This window comes from Hippichthys cyanospilos, chromosome 3 (assembly GCF_059441005.1).
Source record: "Hippichthys cyanospilos isolate Australia breed blue-spotted pipefish chromosome 3, RoL_Hcya_1.0, whole genome shotgun sequence".
NCBI lineage: Eukaryota > Metazoa > Chordata > Actinopteri > Syngnathiformes > Syngnathidae > Hippichthys > Hippichthys cyanospilos.
The window spans coordinates 221496-245773 of NC_142371.1; the positions used below are offsets into that span (position 1 = coordinate 221496).

Below are 24278 nucleotides of genomic sequence, written 5' to 3' on the forward strand. Positions count from 1 at the left end.
GGCGTTCATGCGTCGCACAAGTTTGCAAAACGTGACAAGACTGCTTTCAGTGAAGACAGAGCGGGTGAATTTCCTCCATTGTTTGTTTATGTGCATCATGCACGCTTGACTTTCACATTGTCACTCCTCTTCAATCCTGCTTTTAATGCCAACAGAAAGTAAACAAGTTCACTTTATGGAGCGTGTCTTAAAATGACTCTGCCCATCCATTTTCGCGAGCTGCTTATCCTCACCAAGGTCGCTGGCTTGCTGGTGCCTATCCCAGCTGGCTTCCAGTAGGCGGGCGACACCCTTGACTGGTTGCCGGCCAATTGCAGGGCACACAGGGACCAAGAACCATTCATGCACCCAATCATACATAATAACAATTTAAAGCGTCCGATACACCTATCGTGCATGTTTTTGGAATGTGGGAGGAGTGAACCCGTGCAGGCACAGGGAGAACACGCAAACTCCACACAGGATCCCCAGGTGAGCCGGAATTGAACTCCGAACTGTGAACTGCGGACGTGCTAACCACTCTTCCACGGAGCCGCCCCTCAAATGACTCAAGAATGTGTAATTGAAATGCCACAGAGTCTATTCAGCATAATCCTTACTAATGAGACCATTCTACCTGGCTTTAACGGTACGAATAAGACGGGCGTTAAGTGCGCGCTAATGTTTGCTGTAATCGGATGAGCAAAGCTCTCCAAATTTGCGGGGGTGCGGATTAGAGAACATTTTGATCACAGGTCAGCACGACGGGCGTCAATAATGCAGCTCATTGCGTGCATTTACAAGTATTAGTCATGTACACAATTAAAAGACATGCAGCACTTCTTCAGCGGTGAGTCACTTTTTATTTTCTTTTTTTTTTGCTGGATTTAATGTCACGCGCGCATCATTTTATGTGTCGATTCAGGTGGGAGGAATTAGTTACAGGCTTCTTTCTACACTGCACGTGTGGATTCATAATGGAGACGTAACAGGGAGGGGCTCAGAAAGGTCAAAGTAAGCACAAAAGCTTTTGCATGGACAATAGGGTGCAAATGATGGAAAATGAGGGGGAGGCGAGGATATAATTGTAAGCTTTGTTGGAGGACTCTAATGCATGCATATGATGATATTTTGAGGATGTGTAAATTATATACTTTTCGTTTTTTTTTTTGTTAAATGTGCGAGTTGTGTCCTTTAAGCATTCAACACCTGATTCAACACCAATGGTTATAAATAAATGAGCCATCTTGAAAAGTCCCCCACCCACCATAAAAAGTCTTAAAAGGTTAAACTTAACATTTTATAACAAGTCTTTAGTTTAACAAATGAAGTTATTTTTATGTGTTTAGTTTGACCTTATTGTTAGTAACATTTTCATTATATGATAACCTTTTTCTTATAATGAATGATTTTTTTTCTGGAAATTTATAAAAACCTATCATGTTCAGACATTTTCTATTAATATTTGAAAAATGCACTTGCTATTTTTTTTTTCTTTACAGCAAAAATATAATGTAGCTCAAATAATAGTGTATTACTACTTTTCAAGAAAATATCAATTTTGCTCCAATAATGTTGCAGCTTTTATGTCTCTCACAAGTATATTTTTCTCATCTTTACATTTGTTTTGTTACAACCAAAGATATTGTACAATTTTCTGACTATTTTGACTATTTTATTAAAAATCTTAATTCATGGGGGCAATTGCTCATAAATAGCAAAAATCTGCATATAATTGAGGTTGAAATGCATTTCATTGGAAAATTTAGAAATTGCTTTTATTTAAAACAAAAATACAGGTAAAACACTGACAATATAAATATTTTCCACAAATAATGGGGATTGGCTCTCTCAAAGAGTTTTAAATATTTGAAAATTTAAATAAAAACATTGCGAATATGTATACATTAGAGCAGGATATATATATTAAAAAACATTGAACAAAATATTGTTAAAACACGAAAAATCCAATAATTACCAAAGATTGGTTTGCACCTTTAATTATTAGGATTTTTTTTAAATTGTGAATTGGTCAGGATTAGAATGAGATTTTATGATTGATATTTAGATGCTTAAAAGATACAGATAAAACACTGACAGCCTAATAATTTTGTAAACAATGGGGATATGCTCACCCCTTATGAGTGACTTTAAATAATTGAAAAAAAATACAAATGCAAATAGATTTTCAATGTGTGTGGGACATTCAAAAAAAATTTTTTTTTCAACAAAAAAAAAAGAACTGCTAAAACAATGACAGTCCAATAATATTTCACTAATAATGGGAATTGGTTTGCTCCCAAAAAGTTCAAATATTTGAAAACATATTTTAAAAATTGTGAATCAGTGGGAGTTAGAGTGCGATATTAAAAAAAAAATGCTAAAAAAAAAACTAAAAAACTAAAACACAGACAATCCAATAATCCCCCACAAATAATTGACCTTAGATGGCTTAGTTTGACTATTTGATTTTTTTTTTTTTAATTTGGCTGCGCAATCTGTTTTAAATACAGTACACTTCTTTATTCCCTATTGTATGACTTAGTTTTATGACCCTTCTTGTTATTTATAAAAACAAACAATGTTAGCAAAAATCTTTCATGCCCAAATAGCAGGACATAAACAGCTGCAAATCCATCCATGGTCTGCAGCTGCTTTCACACCTAAGGAGAATTTAGTGTATCTGATACACCTGCCATGAGAGAACCCACACAGGCACGGGGACAACATGCAAACTCCACACAGGAAAGCCTGAGCGAGCTCCAAATGAACTCGGGACTGCGAACTGTGAGGCGGATGTGCTAACCGCTGCTCCACTGTGCTGCCCACAGCTGTACATGCATCCTTGAATTATCGAAAGAGAATTGACAAAGAAAATGCAACCAAATAATTGAGACAAAATTGAAAAATGGCTGGCAAAGTAACATTTGGTTTGACAGTAAACCGGAAAACCACAAGACGAATTTTTTGCAGCGTGCTCGTCATGGTGAGGACCAAGGATAGAGGGCAAAAAACAAACACATTAAAGGGGAAACCCTCAGTCCCGCCCCCCAGCAAGTATCCACTATTGGTCGGCAGCACGGCGTGGGAGAATAAATGTGAACAAGAAAGTGACTAATGGCGCACAATGAACAACACCGTCAAGTGGGCCAGCTTGTTGCCATGGTGACTCCTGTGTATACACAAATGAACCTCCGCTTGATAGATTGTCTTTCGCTCCAAGCGTAAACCGGCGCAAATGCAGCACAGTGAACAATTTATCAAAAACGAGACCTGGAGCTGTTTATTGCCACTCCCGGTTGAAGTTTACTGTCAAACCAAACATAAAACAAAGAGAATTACACCTTGTATAATGAAAACAACCAAACGGCATTGCCCCTGCTAGCTTCATGCTACCATAATAGAAAATTCCATTGACGTGCCGCCGCCTCTCATACAATGGGATTGTTTTCCCTGTCATTTTTACCTTCCATCTAAAGATATGAAAAGCACACTAACATCTTGATTTAATGTGGATCTTGCCGAACAACAATGCAAAAGGCAACCAGAGGATTGCTCCTTTTTTTCCACATGTAAATACATAACATCAGGGAGGTGACTTCAATATACTTGACTTGTGGCCCTACACTTGACGTGTAGCATACCAAACGGCGGCCATTGCTTTATGAAGCCAGCGTGAGTTGACCTGTAATCTACAACGACCGGCAGATGGATGGCTATGCTCATACCGCACATCCATCCCATAGCGAAGGCCTTGATTATTGCTTCTCATAAATCCGTACTCGCTGTGAATCTGAAGCCTCCCTGCAATTTTTTTTTCTTTTTATGAAATCATCAACACAACACCCAAGAAAATGAATCGTGGATTATGCTGTTTGCAAACATATTGCACCTCCCCACGCTCACAAATCTCAGGGAAAACGAGCATACGCAATATCATTTCCAGGTAGATTAGATATCAAATATAGACGGTAGGTAGTCAACTTCATATGTGTTATTGAGTACAGTATTTCTATTTAATATTATGCATTTCTTACCAATCTATATTAAAATCTTGTGGTGAAAAGTTAACCCGTTCACTGCCAGCCCTGTTGAAATGGATTTTGGACATACAGCTGGGGGGAGTCGGGGGCGATTGTTTTCCGTGTTGATAAGCAATTTAAATGAAGTTAAATGTTGAGATCTGTAACATTCAGATTGTATCCTTTTACTGCAATAAATATTCATTGATTTCTTGAAATGAATATCGGCTTTAAATATCGGTTATCAGTTATTTGACAAACGATAACTGCTATCGGTCTCGGCTCTGAAAAACAGCATAGTGATTGATCTCTAAAACACATACTGTTTGAAACTCAAACAGAAAAAAAAAAGACTAGAAAACGTAAATATTATTAAATGTAATGATAGTTAATGTTATATTATTATTGTTCATTAAAAATTGGGGTTCGCTGCTGAAAAAAAAATAGAAATTTGCCCCTAAAATGAAAGGGACAATGTGTAAGATTTAGGTCGTTTTTCACTACGGACAGCAGGAGGTGCTGCATTTACCATTGCCCGTAGCTATAACAGACATGGCCACCTCCGGAGGAGTGCCACCTCCCATGTAATATAATGTAATGATAACTTGACTTACGATTATATTTAAAACATACTGTTGGTCATTAAGAGAACATGTATTTGCAAATTTTTGAAATTTATAATAATTTAATTCATTCATTTTAATGAAAAATGGTCAAAATCTTACACATTGTCCCTTTATGTTCAATCATTCACAACATTGCTGTAAAAAATGTATATAATATTTCAAGACTTGGAATAAGCAGGAGGATATTACAACTTCAATGTTGCCCATGACAAAAATGAGTCCGACATGCCCTATCATGCAAACTCCAGGGACCAAGATTTAAAACTCCGAGGTCGAATTGTGAGCCAGATTTAACGCGAAGCCCCTGTACTGTCGCTATGGTAAAACATTCTTCAAAACACAAACAAATTGGATCTCATACAAAGGGCTTGACTGACATAAAATCATACAGGACGGACTTTGCCAAGGCCGACTGTCATTTTGCAGCGTCAGCAAACAGCCACGGATAGTGCGTTCAAGTGCGCAGACACACACACACACACACACACATTCCCACTCATGCGCAATTCCTGTCACTTTAACATTCCGGTCGGATCTCTTCCAAGCCCTCTCGAGATGATTCAGATGTCAGTTTTTAAAGCCCAACTGTTTGTCTCTCCACTTTCAGCACCCCTCTCCATATCAGCGGTGATAAGACCCTCATAAGATGCCGCGTCCGCTTCAGGCCTCTCGTGCTGTAATAGCGGCACGTGTGATTGAAGAGGTCAGAGGCCTAACTGTGGCTGGACGAGTGTGCGCAACTGGCCCTTTGCCAATATTTACAAGTGGCACATAAGCTACCCCGCTAGCGTGATGGCAAAAATTTATGCAGGGTTGGCATTGAGAGATGAATAGGCAGCTCGCAATGAGTCAGCTGGGCCCACACCCTCAGTCAAGTGACGTCATTGGCTTGTCTGACTCACACGTGCTCCGCAAACACTGTCACGTGACCGGTTTTACATTTACCTTTCCGGGGACGTATGTAAGCGTTTGCATGTTCTCCCCAAGCCTGCGTGGGTTCTCGCCGGGCACTCCGGCTTTCTCCAAAAACATGCAAGGCAGGTGTATCGGAAATACTTAATTGGCCTTAAGTGTGATTGGGTGCCTGAAGTGGTTGGCAGCCAATTGCAGGGCTGTGTCAGCAAGCTCACATATATTTCAATTTGCATATGCATTGTCTACTTTCAGTTGATAAATGTAGTTTTTTAAGTGCGAAAGCACCAACAATATGCAGTTCAAACATCATAAAATCTACTTAGTATATGGAATCTGCTGTTTTAGTGAAAATCTCTGACTTGAAAAAACAATCGCAACTGGAAAAACGCCCCTGCAATGTACTAGTTAAAAAGTCATATCACCAACCAGTTCTCCCAGTGGTCACGTTTCGTGAATGCCAGGTCCAGGTCCATGAAGTTACCATTGAAAAAATGTCTTAAATCTGTTTTCCTTAAACCTGCAGATGATCTGGTAAAAAGAAAGACGGATGAAAACGTTATCATGGATTTTATTTGGATATTTTACACACGCCGACAAAAGAAACGGCAAGAAGAGAAAGAACACTTGAGAGGCACTGGAAACCGATACGTTCCTGTTTTAAAGTTGCAAGCAAGATTTGGATACCCCCAGTGTTTTTAGTGTGCCGGTACGCACCGTTAACACTTCTCAATTTTAGCCTTAAGCGTACCCAGGTTTTTTTTAACGACGTACCGGGACTTATCATGAGCCCACTTAATACCTTCTCTTGTTACATTTCTCTCTTACACCTTGTGATATTCATAAAACTCTTTCAGTAATTCGAGTACACGCCCCCCCCCCCCTCAAATAAAGTTAATTACACTGTCATTACGTCATAAATAATGTCGCAATTCTTTGGCATTGACGGCTCGTGATGTCAACGAAACCTGAGGTGCATTCGGTGCATTCGATGCATTTGCAATGCATTTTCGAATTCAGGCACACAGACACACACATATACATACATATGTATATATATATATATATATATATATATATATATATATATATATATATATATATATATATATATATATATATATATATATATATATATGTGTGTGTGTGTGTGTGTGTGTGTGTGTGTGTGTGTGTGTAAAAATAATTATAATAATCATTATATATTTATTGATTGACTTAACGGTGTGCCAGCACTTATTTTTTCCCCACTTAAAGCGCTGTTCATAATGGAGAGCCACTAAAAACGAAATGCTACTAGTCTGATGTTACATATTTTGTAAACAAAAACATAATGGTGATGGTGATCAACTTACCTAATGACTCAATATCAACGCTGTAGGGTGCAACATGACACATCTCTTGGTCACACAATCATGCTGTCATAAGTTATATTCAAAAACCAAAAAGTAATAATAATCAAAAACTGAATTGGAGCGGTAATGTGAGGCTAAAATTTTACCTGGTAAAACTATATTTAAAAAATTGAATTTAAAGAACATTCTACTGTCGGCTCATTCTGATGGTTTTAACTGTTGTATGGTAAAAAGATGTTTTTTTTTCTCCCACACTTTAAAAAAAATACAATTGAGAAAGATTGAACACATGATATTGTTATGACAATGGGGATATCCTTGCTGGTAAGGAGCGTGGCAGCATAATGGAGAATATGCAAGAAAAAGTTGTAGCATGGCTGGGTAGCACACAGGGAGTTATAAAAAGCTCCACCCAAAACAAATCTTAAAGAAATATATTTTACCCCACAGAGATCCAATACTGAAATAAAACAAGAGGAGATATAAGGGTCCATCTCATCGTATAGATTTGTAAACCGTAGAGAGAGTTAAAAAATTGTATGAATAATGAAAGATGGACCGACACACAGATCTATAGCAATGGAAAAATACTAACTGAAAGAAAGTTTTGCTGTCAAGTGAAACTGAAGTTGAACTTGACTGTGAACACACATCAAGTGGGAATAGACTGGAATGATAATTGTTAAGCCCAAGATAAATAGTTCCAAATGTATTCCCACAATCAATGTGACCGTTTGATAGATTTTTTTTTTAAATACTGTTTTAAGCGAAATTTACAGCTAAAGTAAGGGGTTTGCAAAAGTGCACACCTGATGACTGGAATGTGGCTAAATTGAGATTGAACCATGTTCAAAGCCATCAAAAAGTCTCTCCAAGCTTTTCCTGAACACTGAAGTTTTCCACTCACTTTTTTCTTACTCTCATTTTGTCCTCTTTGTACCTCTGTGAGATGCCCTCATCCTCGCCGCCTGGTCTTCATTAAGCGTAGATGCACTTTCAAGTTGTTGTGATCTCGCGTCTTCACACTTTGACTCCAATGAGGACTTTGCACGCCCCAGCTCAGCTTCTGAGATATTCCCCCTTTCCCTCTTCTCATTTATTTCCTTTGGAGGGCATCGATTGGTTCCTCTAAGCATTCGGCTCTGGACTAATATTTCATTCCAAGACCCCCCACCCCTTCGCTCCTACGTGCTTGTTGTCTCACTCTTCATCATTAGTCCAACTCTCCAAATACTTGACTTGGAGAAAGGCTTGGGGGTTCAAATAGGCTCTCATTAGTGCTCATATATGCATGCATAGCTGATGACAAATTAGTTCGGAGCTAATAAATGTTAACTCCTGCATGACATTGATTTTAAGTGTCTGTGGGAGGAGGGGCATCGGTAACATGACTAATTGGCGGGTAGCGTTGCCGTCTAGGCTCTTGACAGGAAGTGGCTGACAATGATTGTCCATGTCAAACTCTGTTATGTCATTCAAGATCAGGGGCATCTTTGTCGTCTTTTGGGGGGCCTTCACATCGGTTTACAGCACTGACTTAAGTTTTTTTCACCACAACAGATGATCTTCATTGACCTGACACTGATCGTAGTGCAAAGACGGTCAAATGTGTCTCAAAAAAGGTTTTCATCTTTTGCAGTTTTTGATTAAAAAAACAAACAAAAACTCTTACCTTTGTTTCACTGGAACAATTCCTCTTCATTTTCTTCACAATTGTTCTTACAGGTTGCGAGTGCTAATGCTGCACATGCAAGTAAAGATGGAATAGTTCATTGTTTGAGAAGGAGGAGCTGTCAAAGCAATTATGATAGATGAAGCATTTTGAAGATGAAGAAAAAAACATTTGGGGAGAAATTACCCATTAGCCTAAAGCTAAATATAAGTCCACCCCGGTTCAAGATTACAATCAAGTTATCAAATAGAAACGGACTAAGTTGTAATAAAGATGAAGTGTTGGATGACTGTACCTTACCTTAGTGTTATCATTTACACTTGTGAATCAGATAAAACTGAATATCAATTTCACAATACGTGATTGCGTGCTCTTTCTTCTCCATAACTGGCTGAGATGATTCATCCCCTCTAAAAACAGACCGGGTTAAAAATATTTCTATTATGGTTTAACCCGTGTGCAGCCTTTCATCTTTCTCATCAAGGGAAAACACTGAAACAAAACACTTGATAGCTGAAATTTCACCCAGATAGTGACATTATGTCAAATTCCACCATAGCGCGACCATTTAGTCATTACACTACCAGGCTTAAGAACAGCGAAGAATGTGTCCAAAAAATTGGAACATTACGGGAAAAGAATTGAAAAAATTAAAAAAAAAGACCAACCCAATGTGTCAATTTCACCCAACTTTAAAAAAATACATTGTTTTGTATAAACCATTGGGTCAGCGCAGTTTTTAACCATAACGGGTCATATTCTTTTAGGGTACCCTTTATAATGCTAATCATAAAAAAAAAGCTAGCATAAACCACTCGTGCTTTTCAGCCTCAACTCTTTCAATCCCAAAGACGTATTTACACATCTTTGCAGGCAAGAGTATTTAAAAAAAAAAAAAAAAATGAAGAAAGAAATGTCTGAAAGTAACTAGCATCAAACGAGTTAATAACAGGAGCTCTGCACTGAGCCCCACGCAGGGAAACCCCCATCCGATTTCTTGTTAATGCACCACTAACATCAGGTCACCCAGACCTGATTCCACAAGGTCTAGTCGACATTCACACCTCTTCAAGCCCAGAGCCGTGCGCATTTGTTGCTGATCCCACCGAGCGTTGCAGGGAAGCCATTTTTAGCCCAACTCCCCCGTTGGTATGGTAGCATCACACCCTTCAGTCATGTTTCGGCAAAGAGGGGATAGCACGCAGATTTGACACAAAGACGGGCAACCCCCGAAGGTTACACGGAGCGCCCTTCTCTAATATTCTGCCCCGAGGTAAAGAAAGCTCCCCTGGCCTAAGGGAGAAGCAGCAGATGATGTATGAATTCTGTATGATAGATGAGAAGAAACTTCCAAACACATTCCGGTGGAATATGGTTAATTTATTCTTCTTGAAAGTTCCAACCATGATTTGAATATAAAAAAACAGGTCTTTACAATATTAAACCTACAGAGACACACACATTGAAGGTCTAGAATACACTGTATTGCTAACAATGGAGCCAGTGGCATTTTTTTTTAAACGATGGCCCAAAAAATACATGGATTTGAAAATAAAACAATCTATTCAAAGAGATTTTGTGTGGTTCACAGGTTCAATCTAAAGCTTAAAAAAAAAAAAAAACGGTGTGTTTTAAGAGCTTTTCCGCAGGCGTCAGGTGAGCACAGCGGAAAAATAAACAATTAAAAAAAGGCCCACTTAATTTCCAGTTGAAGCACGTGTGCACAAAACACAGTAGCCAGAAACACTATAGTTTTGCTACAGGAAGGACATTTCCCCATTTCTGGGGTATTTGGATCGCACTTGTGCTAGTTTGCATATTACATCGTCTAAAAAAAAAAAAACTAAAAAAAAAAAAAAAAAAAAAAAAAAATTCGAGAAGAGGCGCTCACGTTTTTTTTTTCCCCCTCTCATCGCAAAAGTGGAATGACCAAATAAGGACACAGGACAAGGTTACAGAAACATGCGATGGCGGTGATCTCACAAAAGACCATCCTAACGAATAGAACTAGTGTGTAGCTCGGGGGCCATGACATCTTTCTTGTTTGTATATAAAAGCATAGGACTGCTCGAACAGATGCACGAAACTATGGTGTGCTAATGGTAACCACGGCGACCACGTAGGGATGGATGTGGTTTTTCATAGCTGGTTTAAATCAATAGAGGCGCCTTGTGTCCACTCAAAAAAAATCACTAAGTAAAGCTCGGTCTTCTTTCAGCTTCGTCGTCGTCATCGTGATCATCTTTGAAAGACAAAAATTGCATCACTGGCAGGTCACATGATGTTAAGACATGGAAGCTGTCAGCGATTGCGACGCATTGTAAGATAATCTACTCAATATAGCAGCTTTGTTTTGCTCCATCTTTCCGTTGCCATTTTCAAGCCCGTTCCTCCTGCAGGCTTCTCATTATCTTATTTTCCTCCTCTTATCAGTCAGTTGTTAGCCTCAAGACACGTTTTCAACAGATGACACATGATCGGCCAGTGGCTACGCTTTGATTGTCCTTTTTTTGTCGCCCTCCCATTTCCAGCGGCCCGGCGCCCGGAAAACCATAAACGTTTCACGCTACGCCTCCGCCTGGTTGTATTCCATCCCTCCTCCGTTCCGACTGCCACCAAAGGCGGCGGGCACGCTCACCGTGTCCTCCGCTGCCTCGAAGCTCTTTTCCTCCAGCGGTTTGCCGATCCACGCGCCGTAGCCGTGGTCGCCGAGCGCTTGGAAGAAGCGGAACTTGGCCAGCTGGAAGGTGCTGGCCGCCTGCTTGGCCTGAGAGTACGAGTTCATGGCTAGGAGGTCGGTGCGCTCGCAGCGCTGGCACAGCATGCGGAACAGACAGAACAGGTTGGACTTGGAGACGCGGGACACGGCCAGCTTGTTCCTGTAGGAACCACATTTGGAACATAGTTCAGGCTAAAAGAAAACAACAAAAAAAACAACAACTTCAAGCTGTTTTTTTCTGGTGTATTGGAGCCTTTTTAAGGCCTACTGAACATCAATCGAAAATGAAGTGAACTGTTGTACAGTGGTCAACAACTAGCTTTCATGAGTGGCCGACTGTAGCAAACAAAAAATACACAAGATGTCTTTAAAAAATAAAATAAAATACAAATTGGGAGAACCTACGCATAAACCAATATCAATACAACATCTATATCTTAGGTGTTAAACTGCATTCCTCGAGGGCCGGTATCATGGATGTTTTCTGGTTTTCTCTCCCCAACACACCTGATTCACATGATTAGTTCATTAGCAAGCTCTGCAGGAGCTTGAAAATGATCCTAATCACTTGAATCTGACCCTCAAGGACTGTTTGACACCTGTGATCTATATACAGTACGGTAGGGATGTTTGATACCAGTATGATACTCAATTCTTGAGTTGAGTAATTGATTACAAATACGTTTTCATTAAAGACAAATAAATAACTGGGTGTTTTATGCATAAAACCCATACTAATACAGCATCTATAAACAGTGGGTATGTTTGATACCATTTTTTTCAGACCAATACCAGTACGATAACCAATTCTTGACTTAAGTCAACAATACCAAGCACCAATACCAGTAGTATTAGGACATCTAGTTTTTATGAATGGCTGACCATAGCCAATTAAAACTGCACACGATTTCATTATAAATTTAAAAAAAAATTGGGGTATGTATGCATAACCACATACAATTACAGCATCCATAAAAAGTAGGTATGTTTGATACCATTTTTTTCTGACCAATACAATACTCAATTCTTAAGTGGAGCCAGTGATACTCAATACTCATACCACTATTACGACAAGTAGCATTCCTGAGTGGCCACCCACAGCAAATGCACAAGATTTTATAAGACATTTCCAGAAAAGAGGAGATCATTTTAAAGAAATTACCTATACTAAATCCCAAGTTGCATTCCTTTTCTTTTTCAATTAAAACAGCATGGTTAATTGTATATTCTCCAAATGTTCAGTCCCTGATCCTAAGTATCGGCTGCCATTGCAAGTGCCGATAACTTGAAATAAGGCTATATCTGCACTTACCCATCCTAATATACAGCATATAATTGGATTTTTTTTTTAAATACTCCTGTAAAGCAAGGAGTGGTCCCTTCACTGAAATGCTATCAATGTAAGGTGTATTGATTATATCAACACCCTCTTTTTTCCTATCCTATGTTTCATCTCTTTGTCGTAACTCACATCTTCCTTGACAAGCTTGCTACACTTTTGTGGTTCAATTAAACAAATGAAAGTAAAGCAATCTGTATCAAAACCTGATGCAGAGGTCTCAGTTTTTCCATTAGAGTGAGTCAGAACAATGGGCGGTTTTTAATCGATTGGTGGGTGGCTAAGATACGAAAAAAAAATTGCTGTGCTCTATCGACAGCTATAGGAAGTCAAAAATCCATTTTAACTGGACTGGCAGTGAATAAGGGTCTTGACCTTCAGAGGTTCCACAATTTTGGAGAGGTGTTCACAATTAACATTGGCTGTAATTTGGTGACGTACCCGTCCAGTTTGCCTTTGGTCCCATCCAGAACCTCCACACTGGTGTGGTCGGGAAGGCTCCAGTTCACACTCGATTCTTTGGTTTTGCCTGTGTGTCGTGTGGAGTCGTACACGCTGACTCGGCCAACCTATGGAGCAACCAGAGGGTGTGGGGGGTTGATGCAACAGGTTGGATGTAGCATCAGAATGCTAACTCACTCGAGTAATACACACATCCGAGACAATTAGTTCGGCTGTCAGATTTCACCTCACATCGAGACTGACCCGCTTGTTTAGAACCCGGCCGATCGATACACTTGTTTTGTTGATAAAGCAAACAACTGGAGGGCTTCAATTAGTGAAAGAAACACAAAGTGATTTATGACAGTGCTCTCACCTCAGGGTGGTTGAGCTGGAAGGGAGGAGGGAGGCTTTGGCCGAATGCATCGCCATCTCTGGCCAGCCTGCAGCACACGGCTCGGGTCAGGTGACCGTGGCTATACAGATAGCCTGAACAGAAGAGAGCACAGTTTTGTACGCACGCACACACTTGACAAAAAAAAAAAAGTTAGGATATTTTTGGCCTGAATATGAGTGGTTAAAGTATGTTAAAGTGATACACCTTGAACAACAGACAAGCTTTGTGTGTCAGGAAGGAGCTAAGTTTAGCCTGGGTTGTTAGAAGAAGTCCACAGAATATGTTTGTCAAATGTCCAGAAAGCTAATCCTCGGGTTCTCAAATGGGGAGATGAGTACCCCTTAGGGTATGTCTTGGCAATTTAGGGGGTAAATAACATTTTAAAACGTTCCTGCAAGTGTCAGCAAATCTAATTTATTGCTTTTTAATGCTGTGACAGGAACGCTTCAGCTTTCTTTGCAAATTAATTGGAACACCAGGAAAATTAATGCTAAATTTGTTGTTTTGAAAAACTTGATATAAATTTAGCTTGTTAAGTTTTATATGGATGTGCACTGTCATTAGTGATACAATATTTGGCAGATGAGCCAGAAATAAAATAGATCATGTTACCTGATCTATTATCTGGAGTTCCTGAAAAATGAATAAACCAAGCGATACCGCAACAAATGTAGTTCCATGTTTCATAAATCAAACACAGGTCTTCTTTTGTATTTCAACCAAAACTACTTTGCAGCGGTTAGATTGTGCATGCCTGCAAAAAATATTTCACAGGGCGTACATCTTTCTAAAAAAAAGTTGAGAAGCACTGTAATAAACGTAACATTTGAAATAATCGTTTAGCCATATATTTTTAAGAGTGTCATTCTAAAATGGGTTTGAAATAAAACAGTTTTGGGACGTCAATTATATCACATTATCAGATGCACGTGTACCTAATTGTGTGGTCAACAAGTATGTGTGTGAAATATTATGTATGGAAACCAAGAGTTCTAATCAGTGACAGAGATAATATTTAAACTAATACAGACTGAGAGCATATGCAACCAAAAGGTTTACCGAGTGTGATTGACTTTAGATAGATGGGATGCAGAAAGTGAGTGAGGAGCGCCCCCTGTAGGCCCAGCACGTTCCAGCGCAGGATCTTATCACTGCAGCTCATGGTGCGCAACCTCTCCCCATGCTGGATTCCGTCCCAGGTAGGCACGATAGCACTTGACTCGACAGGGATGGTTCCCTCACCTCGTGACAGCGGCGGCGCACAAATCGAAAAGGTCACATGGGTCCAAAATGTGCGCTGAATAGCATCTCGGCGTGTTTAGTGGGTCTCACCATTTTCCACCTTAGTGCGCAGCTTGCCCTGCTTGGCATTCTCAAACAGAGGCTGGTGACAGCCCACCTCTTCCCCTGTTTCGCTGCACGACTTGTCAAATAGGGCGCCATCCCCACATGGCGCCGTGCTTCAAATGAGACAAAAAGAAACAGAGCGGTGAGATGTAACATGAAATCAATGGCGCATGCGGCAGCAAAATGGGGAATGGGGGAAACAAAAACATCATCTCACCTAATATACAAGTGAAAAGTGATGTCAGGTTTGATTTGCAGTTTGTTGTCCGTCGCCACCTCAAATATACTGTTGTCTGTACTTTCAAAGTGCTTCAGTAACTCACTGTACAGAAATCTAAACAGAAAACAGAATTGTAAACAATGCCACAGTAGAGAGATTGGTAATTACAAAAATTTAAAAAAATTAAAGGATCAATTTGCACCTAACAAAACCCCTTCTGGAGATGATTTCAGCATGGCCATCATTCACCGTGTCCCCTTTGAGGCTGAGCTCCTCTCCTTTAACGCAACGATTGCCTTGAATCGACAAAAAGGACACACAGAATCTATTACACAAATGACTGAAATGTTTCAAATCGATAATGATTTTCTGGAAAACAGCGTCCGGACCTGTTCCCAGGCTGACAACAGTTCCCAGGCCTTCCCCCCTACGCATGACAATTGTGGCCAAAATCTTGCGGCCCAGCAGGCTGTGCTGGATGCGTGTGGTCAGGGCGTTGAAACGCTGGTGGCTCAACATGGCAATCTGGTCGTGCAACGTGCTGCCGCTCACAGGAAGCTACAAAAGGAGAGTTACAGGACCATAAGTACATTCTACTATTGGTAGTTCCACTCAAAAACTATTTCCTGCGGCTTTCCTTTGGGTAGCCTGGTAACTGTACCATATGGAAACATAAAATGCGTTTACGATAGTTGGAGCTTTAGGCTACAGGGCAATTCCCTTGATTTATTGTTGCATTTGCTAGCTACCTAAAAATGTAGATCCATAGTGATGGTTGTGTATTGAATTATGCACACACTGCGCTGTTTAGTACATTATTGGAGGTGGAGAAATTGGAAGATAAAGTATTACATAGAGAACATAAAACCATCACTGATTTTTTACGACATTATTTCCTCAAATAGTGGCCATAGGCAATTACTCAAATGTAGTAAGAATCAGGTGTTTACTCGAAAGCAGTCCTTAGCAGTACAAATGCATCTGTAATAATGTTATAATTATTGACATTTTAATCATTTTATAAATACATTTTGTAATAACATTAAACCGGATTACCAGCAGAAAATACACACAAGCGCAGCATATGTTAAAAAGAGTTTGTGTTGCATTTTGGACTTAAATTCTCATAGTGAAATTTCTGCCATCTGTCAGAACTAAATGAAAGGTCTTTTTTTTATTTAGGTCTTGTGTGAACGTAAACAGTGCAAAATCTCCTCCTCAGAACACATGAAAATCAGTACACATGGTTTTGTTTATTGACAAACAACAAACAAACAAAATCAAGTCAACCTCGCTTATAGGTCGACCCCCCTTTTCTACTGCAATTTGGATCAATTTAACAAAAAGGCGATTATAAGTCTACACCCCACAGTGGTTACATAGATCATGGCTGTCCAAATAAAACACATGGTGAAATTACGGTACTTTTAGTGCCATTTATACATTGTATATACGGAGTATACATTTTTCATCGACCCCACCCAAATATGGTGATTGAAAATGAGGGTAAAAAAAAACTCACCTTGTACCAGAGAAATACGATATTAATGGTAATGGCTTAAAAAAAGGTGCCATTGAACATCCATGCTAGTTATTTCAAGGTCATTTTTTCAAGGTCTATTTGAACTTATATTAACCTAACATCTGGGTCAGCCATTAATGACTAAAACGTAGGTCTGTATAGGAGGGAAAAAGAAATACCTCAGCGGGGATCAGCTCCCCAGTGCGGGCCGCCCTCTCGGCCTCTCCAATTAGAACGCGTAGCGCAGCGTCGGCTGCCTCCTGTTTGCCCTGCTTCTTGTTCGAGGCGCAAACTGGTGGGAACCAACGTCCACCTAGCTTGGCCTGATAGGTAAATCTGAAAACCCAAAAAGAAAATCAGGACTTGCTGTGTCCCCCCTCAAAAAAAAAAAACATATATATTAAAAAAAAAAAAAAAAGACTTGACAGGACTTTTGAGACCCCTATGGGAAGCTCACACATACTTGGGCTCGTGTGCTGACCCGGACTGGCCCACTAGGCGGATCTCAGCAGCAAATCCCCTGGCCCTGGCGTACTCCAGAAGCCCTGAGACGGCATTGTTGTTCAGGTGGTTGATGAGATCCCCGACCCCGGCCTCGTGGGCTGCTCGCAACTCGTCGGCTGTCAGAGGCGGCAGAGTGGGGCAAGTCCCGCAGCTGTCGCTATCGCTGGAGGAACCGAGGGGCAACTGAGGCTGCAGCCGCACGGCAAGGAGACACAGGCAACATTTTCAAGCCCATATGCGGAAAGAAAGACGATAAAACCTCGAGTGGTTTGCTCATCTTGTCGCTCCTCACCTTGTTGAGCTGCAGCCTACCGTCGGCCATCAATTCTTTGACGGCCTCTTCGGCTGCCAGCTGGCGCGCTGCCTTTTTGCTTGGAGCTGAGGCCTCCGAAAAGAGATTTTCTCCAACCTTAACTCGGTACATAAACCTGAGGACAAGAGAGGCGGTTGACACCGACTTTAGTGTTTGAACTCTAAACATCACCACACAACTTTTCCCTGGAACACTTGACAAACAGAGCTTACCAACTTCCTCTTGGATGACTAAAAACGTAAACAACTGTCATTTACTGATCGTGTAGCTTTACAATGAGAGGAGCTGGTGTGATAGTGCAGTGATAGCTTAACACACGGCTTGTGGCAGATTCAGGAAAAAAAAACACGCATGCTGTGTGGCAGAGTCAGCTGACTATGCCGAGGGCCAAAAGAAGTAGAAATATAGGTCAAATGACTGAATTGACACAGGCCAGGCAGAACTGTGTAACAGAATGCTTCTGGAGGAGGGAAGTGAGATGAGATGAAGGACCTTGTGACAAACATGAGATGGGGGAGCACCACATTCAAAAAGAAAGACGCCGCGGGTGGGCTAGTGAACAAACTTAATGTTCACATTCTAATGACTAAATCAGGGCGCCACTTTTCACCTTTGAGCATCATACTGTCATTTGTTAGCACTTTGATATTTAAAACAATAAAAAATTATAAAAAAAAGGATTCATTAAAAACAGAGTTGGTTGTTTTAAAGCAGTGGTTCTCAAATGTAGGTAAAAGTATCCTTGAAGGTATGTGAAGGCACTTCAGGAAATACTAACAGTTTCTGTAAGTACATTAATTCAATGTTTTTGAATGCCATGACAGGAACAGTTAATTTTCATTTCCAATTAAGAGCAAATAATTTGAAACATTACTTTTTGCAAAGTTTTATATGAATGCACAGTCATCAGTGACAAATCTTCCGACGGATGAGCCAGAAATAATACAGGTGATGTTACACAACCTATCCACTGGACTCGCTGAGTAAAATATGCCTAGACAGAAATGCAGTTTCAAAGTTTATTGAATCAGACAGAGATGGCATGTTTAGTGTTTTTTGTTTTTCATCCGAAAATGCTTTGCACTGGCTAGGGGTTACTAACCCCAAAATATATATCACGGAAAAAATGTTGAGAACCACTGATTTAGAAACAATTAAATGACAGCTTGGGTAGCATTTACAATAAAAAGCCAAAGGCTATTGTAGTGTACGATTAAGTACCTTGGATCATGTGGCGGGCCAACTTGGCCAGTGATGATAAATTCAATGGGGTTCCCGCTGCGCTGGCTGTATTCCATCAGAACAGAAACAGGATTCTTCCCTCCAGGCAGTGAGCGTGACAGTGGCTGCCGGGGTCCGTCGGGCATTCCCATCACTTCCACAGTACCTCCTCCAAAAGCCCCCCCTGAGCCCTCACTCGTGCCCTGGAAATAACAGTCACTCCTCATTTTATTGTCATCATCAAAGCCTCTATTTTACCAATGGTGTGACAGGAGACCCAACTTACATCAGAGTTGGAGACCACGCCCGTTGTTTGGTTTGTACCGGCAGTACTTCCTTCATTGCCGCCACTTGCACCTCCCTGCATTTCTCCGAAGAGAATCAGCAAAGTGGCGGCGGCGGCGTCTTTCTTTGCGACCTTCTTCGCTGATGCCTCAACTATTGGAAACAGTCTCCCATTTAGCATCACCTGCATGCGGAATCTGGCAGACAGAATAATTCAAGGAAAAATTAGGCGTGTTGAGAAATCTCGTACGAGATGCTAGCATTAAACATCATCAATAGCTGTTTATTATCCTTTATGTGCAGAGTGAAGATCAATTACAATGTCACAAAATGAGCTTGGAGGATCTAACCTGGGGTCATGGGAGGGTCCTGACTGATCGAGGAGTATGAACTCACAACTCTGGCCCAGATATTGGGCGTACTCCATGAGGCCGCTCACAGGATTCTTCAGACGAACCTCCTGCAACTTTGCCCAAAGGTTCTGTGCCGGCGGTGCAGCCAGAGACACAGCAACAGTCCCGATTGGGTTGGCGTATTCCTCGTCCGCTCTCTCAAAGTCCATCTGTTTGTGAATGGCGTTTAGATATTCTGGAATATCGTCAGAGGCCCACTGTCCCTCGACAGCCACTTCCTCCTGAATTGGGATTTCAGGAGGAAGTTGAACTGTGCTAGGCGACAGCTGAAAGTAAAACAAATAAAGTCATTCAAATTAGGAAATGTTTTTCTTAAGCTTTTGTCTCTCATTTTACTTCACTTAATCATTTTTAGAACAGACCTATGGGCTACTCATATTGTCCTTGAGGCTTAATACTACATGCTGGCACTTACACATGAAGGTTTTTTTAAGTCCTCGTATGCAAAGGCAACCAGTTCTATTTTGTCAATTACCTTCCTCTGTCTCTCCTCACATACAGAAATGTGTGTGTGTGTTAACTTCAAAGAGGTGGCTTGTTGACTCAACTGCAGTTGAGTATAATGCCAAAATTTCATCAGTTATTAAAATCTTTTTAAATCTTTTTAAAACAATTTCAAACTGTCAAACCGGTTATCAGCCCTTGCCTACTTTCAAACATCCCTCTACACTGGACAACAGAAATAGTCAACAAGTCAAAGAAGTGGATTTACATTACATCAATGAAAACGGAAAAAAAAAAAAAAAAAAGATTATACCCCCCTCAGCAAACATCAAAAACAAAAACCTACCGATTCAGTCTTTGGTACCCAAGTTTCGTCAAACGGCAGTGGCTCGAGTTCCGACATCGGTTCAGGCAATAAGAAAGGTTTCTCCTCATTTTCAGTTGCCTCCATCTGCTCACATTTTGTTGCTTTAAGGGTCCTCATCATCCTCTCTTTGCGATGGGCTGAAAGCTCCCAGGTAGGCGGTTTGTCTTCATGGTTTTTCACAACGTCGCCAAGTCTCTCCAGGGCATACAGGGTGGAATTGACCTGGTTGGCACTCCTCAAGCCCATGTTTTTGGCTAGCACAAGAGCGGTTATCGGCGCTAATTCCAGAAGGTGCCGCAGGACCAGTTCCTTTTGATCGCTCATTGTGAAACCTTGAATGGGTTGACTTTGTCTAGATGAGTGAGCTTCTTCTGAAGAAGAGCTGTAAGACTGTGTTTCTGTGTCAGAGTCTTCTCCAATTTCCGTTTTAATCTCTAACTTGACTTTAGTCTGTTGTGGCTTCTCTGAATGTGACTTTTGACGTTCTTCGCCTCTTACAGGTTTGCTGTACAAAGTCCACAGTGGAGGAGAAAGTCCGTGCTTGGAGACTTTTTGTAAACGCTCCAACGAGTAGAGAGCCTGGTTGATTATTTTTTTTGGTAGATGTAGCTTTTTGCTCAACAATTTTGCAGAGACACTGTTGCTTGGTTTTACAGCCCGGAGCACCTGGTCCTGAATTTCCGGAGTGAGAGTGATGACGCACGGCCTCGTTTGGCAGAGAGACAAGCTCTCGAAACTGTTCCAGAGACTGTTCGCATGTACGCTCCAGTCGCTGTTGGAGAAGCGGTTTTTACTTTTTAGCTGGTTTTGATTCCGATGTCCAAAAAGACCGGGGGCCTGACTGTAATACCCTCTATCCCAGTGGGGCTTTGAATATCGATTGTAACCTGCCTGCTGCTGGTATGAGGAATTATGAAGCCTCTCAGGTTTGTGAGGACTGACTTTGAACTTCGGCGCCTCAGCGCTCTGTCCTTTCAAAAACTGGACCTGTTGGTACTGAAAGGAATTGAGGCCAGGATGGGGATCACAATTTTGACTATGTGAGGATGGGTTAGGTGTGGGAGGTTTCTTAATGGGGCTTGGTATGGGTGGGGCAGAGGGTCTAAGGGGAGACGGAGGCTGAGTGGATGCTAAAGGACAGTCATGCCTGTCGCTATAATTCGGAATTGGCTGCTGGAACTGCGGTCCGCCTCTCGAGAAGGAAGACGAAGGGCCAGATCTTTCGGAATGCTCCCTTGCCTGGTGATAGTGTTGGGGGTGCCGGTAGTAATGTTCGTTGTAAGGCCCTCCTCTACCTCTGCTCATAGCGCAGGGGTTGAGTAAGTAGAGGGCTGAAGTAGTTGGATGTGTAACCAAAAGCAAATCCTGAAGCTCAGAGGAAAATGGAGTGAGTACACCTGAAAGAAAAACAAAAACGAACACAAGGTCATAATTAAAAACAAACACAAGAATTAGGAGATAGGGACAGTATCTATTTCCCATTAAAAAAAACTCTAAAAGAATAAACAATATCACATAAGGAACCAATCTTTTACCAATAGAAAGTACCATGGGGGTAAACAAGATGAAAATCAACACTATGGCTGCTGTTATAGGCATCGAAAGTCAACAAAGACATTGCAAGGTGACTGCCCCAGTCATGCTGAAACGTAATCTCTGGGTAAAAGGACGGCAATGAATAATTTAGTTCTTTTTGTGGCTATTCTGTTTTATTTCGAGCCTTCCTTTTGATGTGAATTAGACGGAGTAATGTGAGACTTGTGCAGACAAAAATTCTACCGACAAAAAAAAAAAGAAGCCTCAGAAAGGGTATACTTTCATCCGCATTACACCCCCCCCTCCCCCCTTTTTTTGCATACGTAACATTAACATCAAGAAAACATCTAATACTGAGTCAGGTTTCCTTCAGTCAGCATATCTGACCTGTTACACAAATGTGAACGGGCCTGAATAAATGGTGCCTTGTTAAGGGACAACATGACAAAGTTACTGCATCACAGTAATTGGGGCTGACACAGACAGACGCCTGGGGACAAATGGAAATGGTGATGACAAAGACTAATGTTATTTTTTAGAACCCTTTTGGGCTACCCTTTACAATGATGATATTTTGTGCACTTAAGATTTTACTTTATCTGTAAACAATGTATAAATGGATGTATAAATTTGGTTTGCATTTACTCTGGTTCAGTTTTGGTGAATAACTGAAGCAAATAAAACAATGCAATAGTGAGAGAACAGTTCTTGAAAAAAAAGGAGGAAACGTGCTTGATTCAAGCTGTCAGTTGACACTACCAGGTGAATTTTAGTGACAAACTAAACTTAAAACAAATAATTAACACAATATGTATTCACATAATGTTGTCTTATGAAAGCCTATTAACATAATGATCACACAACAGTGCAAATTTTCATGCTAATAGAATTAGCCTTGATGGTGTGGCGTTACAAATTCTTTGAACTATGATATTTGAACACACATGCACTTTCAGACACAATATGATAAGCATATAGGTTTTTCATCCTCTGCAAAAACAAACTAATAATATTACAATTGTGACTCTCAATGTTTAAACTCGAGTGTACGCAGAAGGAGTGCAAATATTTGTACAAAAAAAAAATCACAATGCTGTAGGGTAAAGCGAATTAAGTGAGTTTCCCCTTGATGGGTAATAAAACTTATGGCTGTGGAAGACAAACTGCCATGGATGGATACATGAACCGAGTTTTAATATAACATTTTGAGCCAATTCAATGTGTTTTAATTATTGACTTCAAATGTAAATCAAACTCGAACCGAAGTAAAAAACAAAAACAAAAAAAAAGCGAAATACTTCACTGTGACGTTAAATGCTTTTTCAAGTGGCTGAAGTGATTATGTTTGCAATTCGAGAATCTCACCTTGTTAGAAGTCGCTGTGATGTGTATAAAAACGAAGGCTTTAAAACGGTGGTAGTGAAAAGTGGAAAATTACACGCAAAACCCGCGTGTGTGCTGTAAGTTAAATAGAGTTAGCTTTATTCCGCATGCGAATTGGTTCAGGCGCAAACATGACACTCGTGATGCAAGTGCGATTAGTAAAAAAAAAAAACTGTTTAATTATGCAACAGATTTCTCCAGCAAAGTCTCCGATTGTCGTGCAAAAGGACAAGGTAAACAAACGAACTTGAGGCAAATTCAGTTTCGATTTCTCTTAAGATTCGTTTTAACTACCGTTTGAGTCATGTGACCGGAAACCAGACCAGTGGCGTGTGGTGGTTGTAGTATTTTAAAACAAAAACGCTCCAAGTTCACTCATAGAGGCAACAATTCTGATTGTGGCATTGAGCAAAGTTAAAAGACGCCACAGAAAAACATAGTGAAAGCGAAAACATATTGGGTCAATCACAAAACGAGTCAGCACATAGATTAAAACCTTGACCAAAGAACCAAAATGCTATTAAATCAACATACTCCATAATTTTTATACTAGGACTAGAGACAATACACAAACTCAATATGCATCACTCTTCTAACGTCACGAGTGCAAGTGATACATATTTTACACGTGTTGGAGCAAGCATGTTAATCAAATAAGTTCAAGTAAAATCGGTCCACGTTTTGAATGTAAACGTAAAGAGGTAAATTGGTGCGCCAACAAAAAAGGTCATTTCAGACGTGTAAATGTGAAATTAAGATTTTTGTTTTGTTTTGAAAATTCTTGACAATTTTGATGTTTGAGGCAAAGCAACAACTTACAAGGTTTGATCAAACAAAATAGGGGTTTACATTACATTACATTACACGGAACATGTTTTTTTTCTTTTTTGTTTTAAGCATCAGGGTAAAAACGAATCAGAAGTCATTCTCCAAGCTAACGGAGGTTAGCCCGTGTAGCAGCCTAGCTCCATGCAAGTGGCAGCCGTGTGCCGCACTGCCACTGCACCATTTCTACCCTAGCGTCTGGTACACAGATAATTCGCTGGTCACAAAACGCAGTTTACCCAACAAACCTTTAAAGTATTCGACCAAACAGCGAGGAATTTCACCAATTACCTCAATCCGTTAGTCCGCCACAGCAGAAAGCGTATTGCGGACATGCAAACAACCCCTGAAACGATACAGGGGATTGTGACAGCATCACCTCGCGACCACGACCGACGAAGTGTCGCACGAAAATAACGTCACAAATTTTACTTGC

General features: G+C 40.5%; 1 protein-coding gene across 3 annotated transcripts; it reads right to left on the reverse strand.

The window, feature by feature from the left end:
* Positions 1 to 10449: 10449 nt before the first annotated feature.
* On the reverse strand, positions 10450 to 24227 carry LOC148425269 (double-stranded RNA-specific adenosine deaminase-like). 3 transcript variants are annotated; one of them, XM_088410272.1, is made up of 16 exons: positions 24134 to 24227; positions 20078 to 21495; positions 19225 to 19436; positions 18876 to 19071; positions 18590 to 18792; positions 17348 to 17483; positions 17015 to 17244; positions 16731 to 16887; positions 15419 to 15587; positions 15232 to 15325; positions 15027 to 15143; positions 14795 to 14922; positions 14522 to 14704; positions 13442 to 13554; positions 13066 to 13193; positions 10450 to 11445 (listed from the first exon to the last, which is right to left on the reverse strand). In XM_088410272.1, the coding sequence occupies exons 2-16, from the start codon at positions 21401 to 21403 to the stop codon at positions 11133 to 11135; spliced, it is 3705 nt and encodes a 1234-aa protein (XP_088266398.1). In that variant the 5' UTR covers positions 21404 to 21495; positions 24134 to 24227; the 3' UTR covers positions 10450 to 11132. The 3 variants fall into 3 exon arrangements, with proteins under 3 accessions (XP_088266398.1, XP_088266396.1, XP_088266397.1); XM_088410270.1 differs by having other exon boundaries at positions 19225 to 19553; XM_088410271.1 differs by lacking the exon at positions 24134 to 24227 and adding an exon at positions 23000 to 23175 and having other exon boundaries at positions 19225 to 19553.
* Positions 24228 to 24278: the final 51 nt, after the last annotated feature.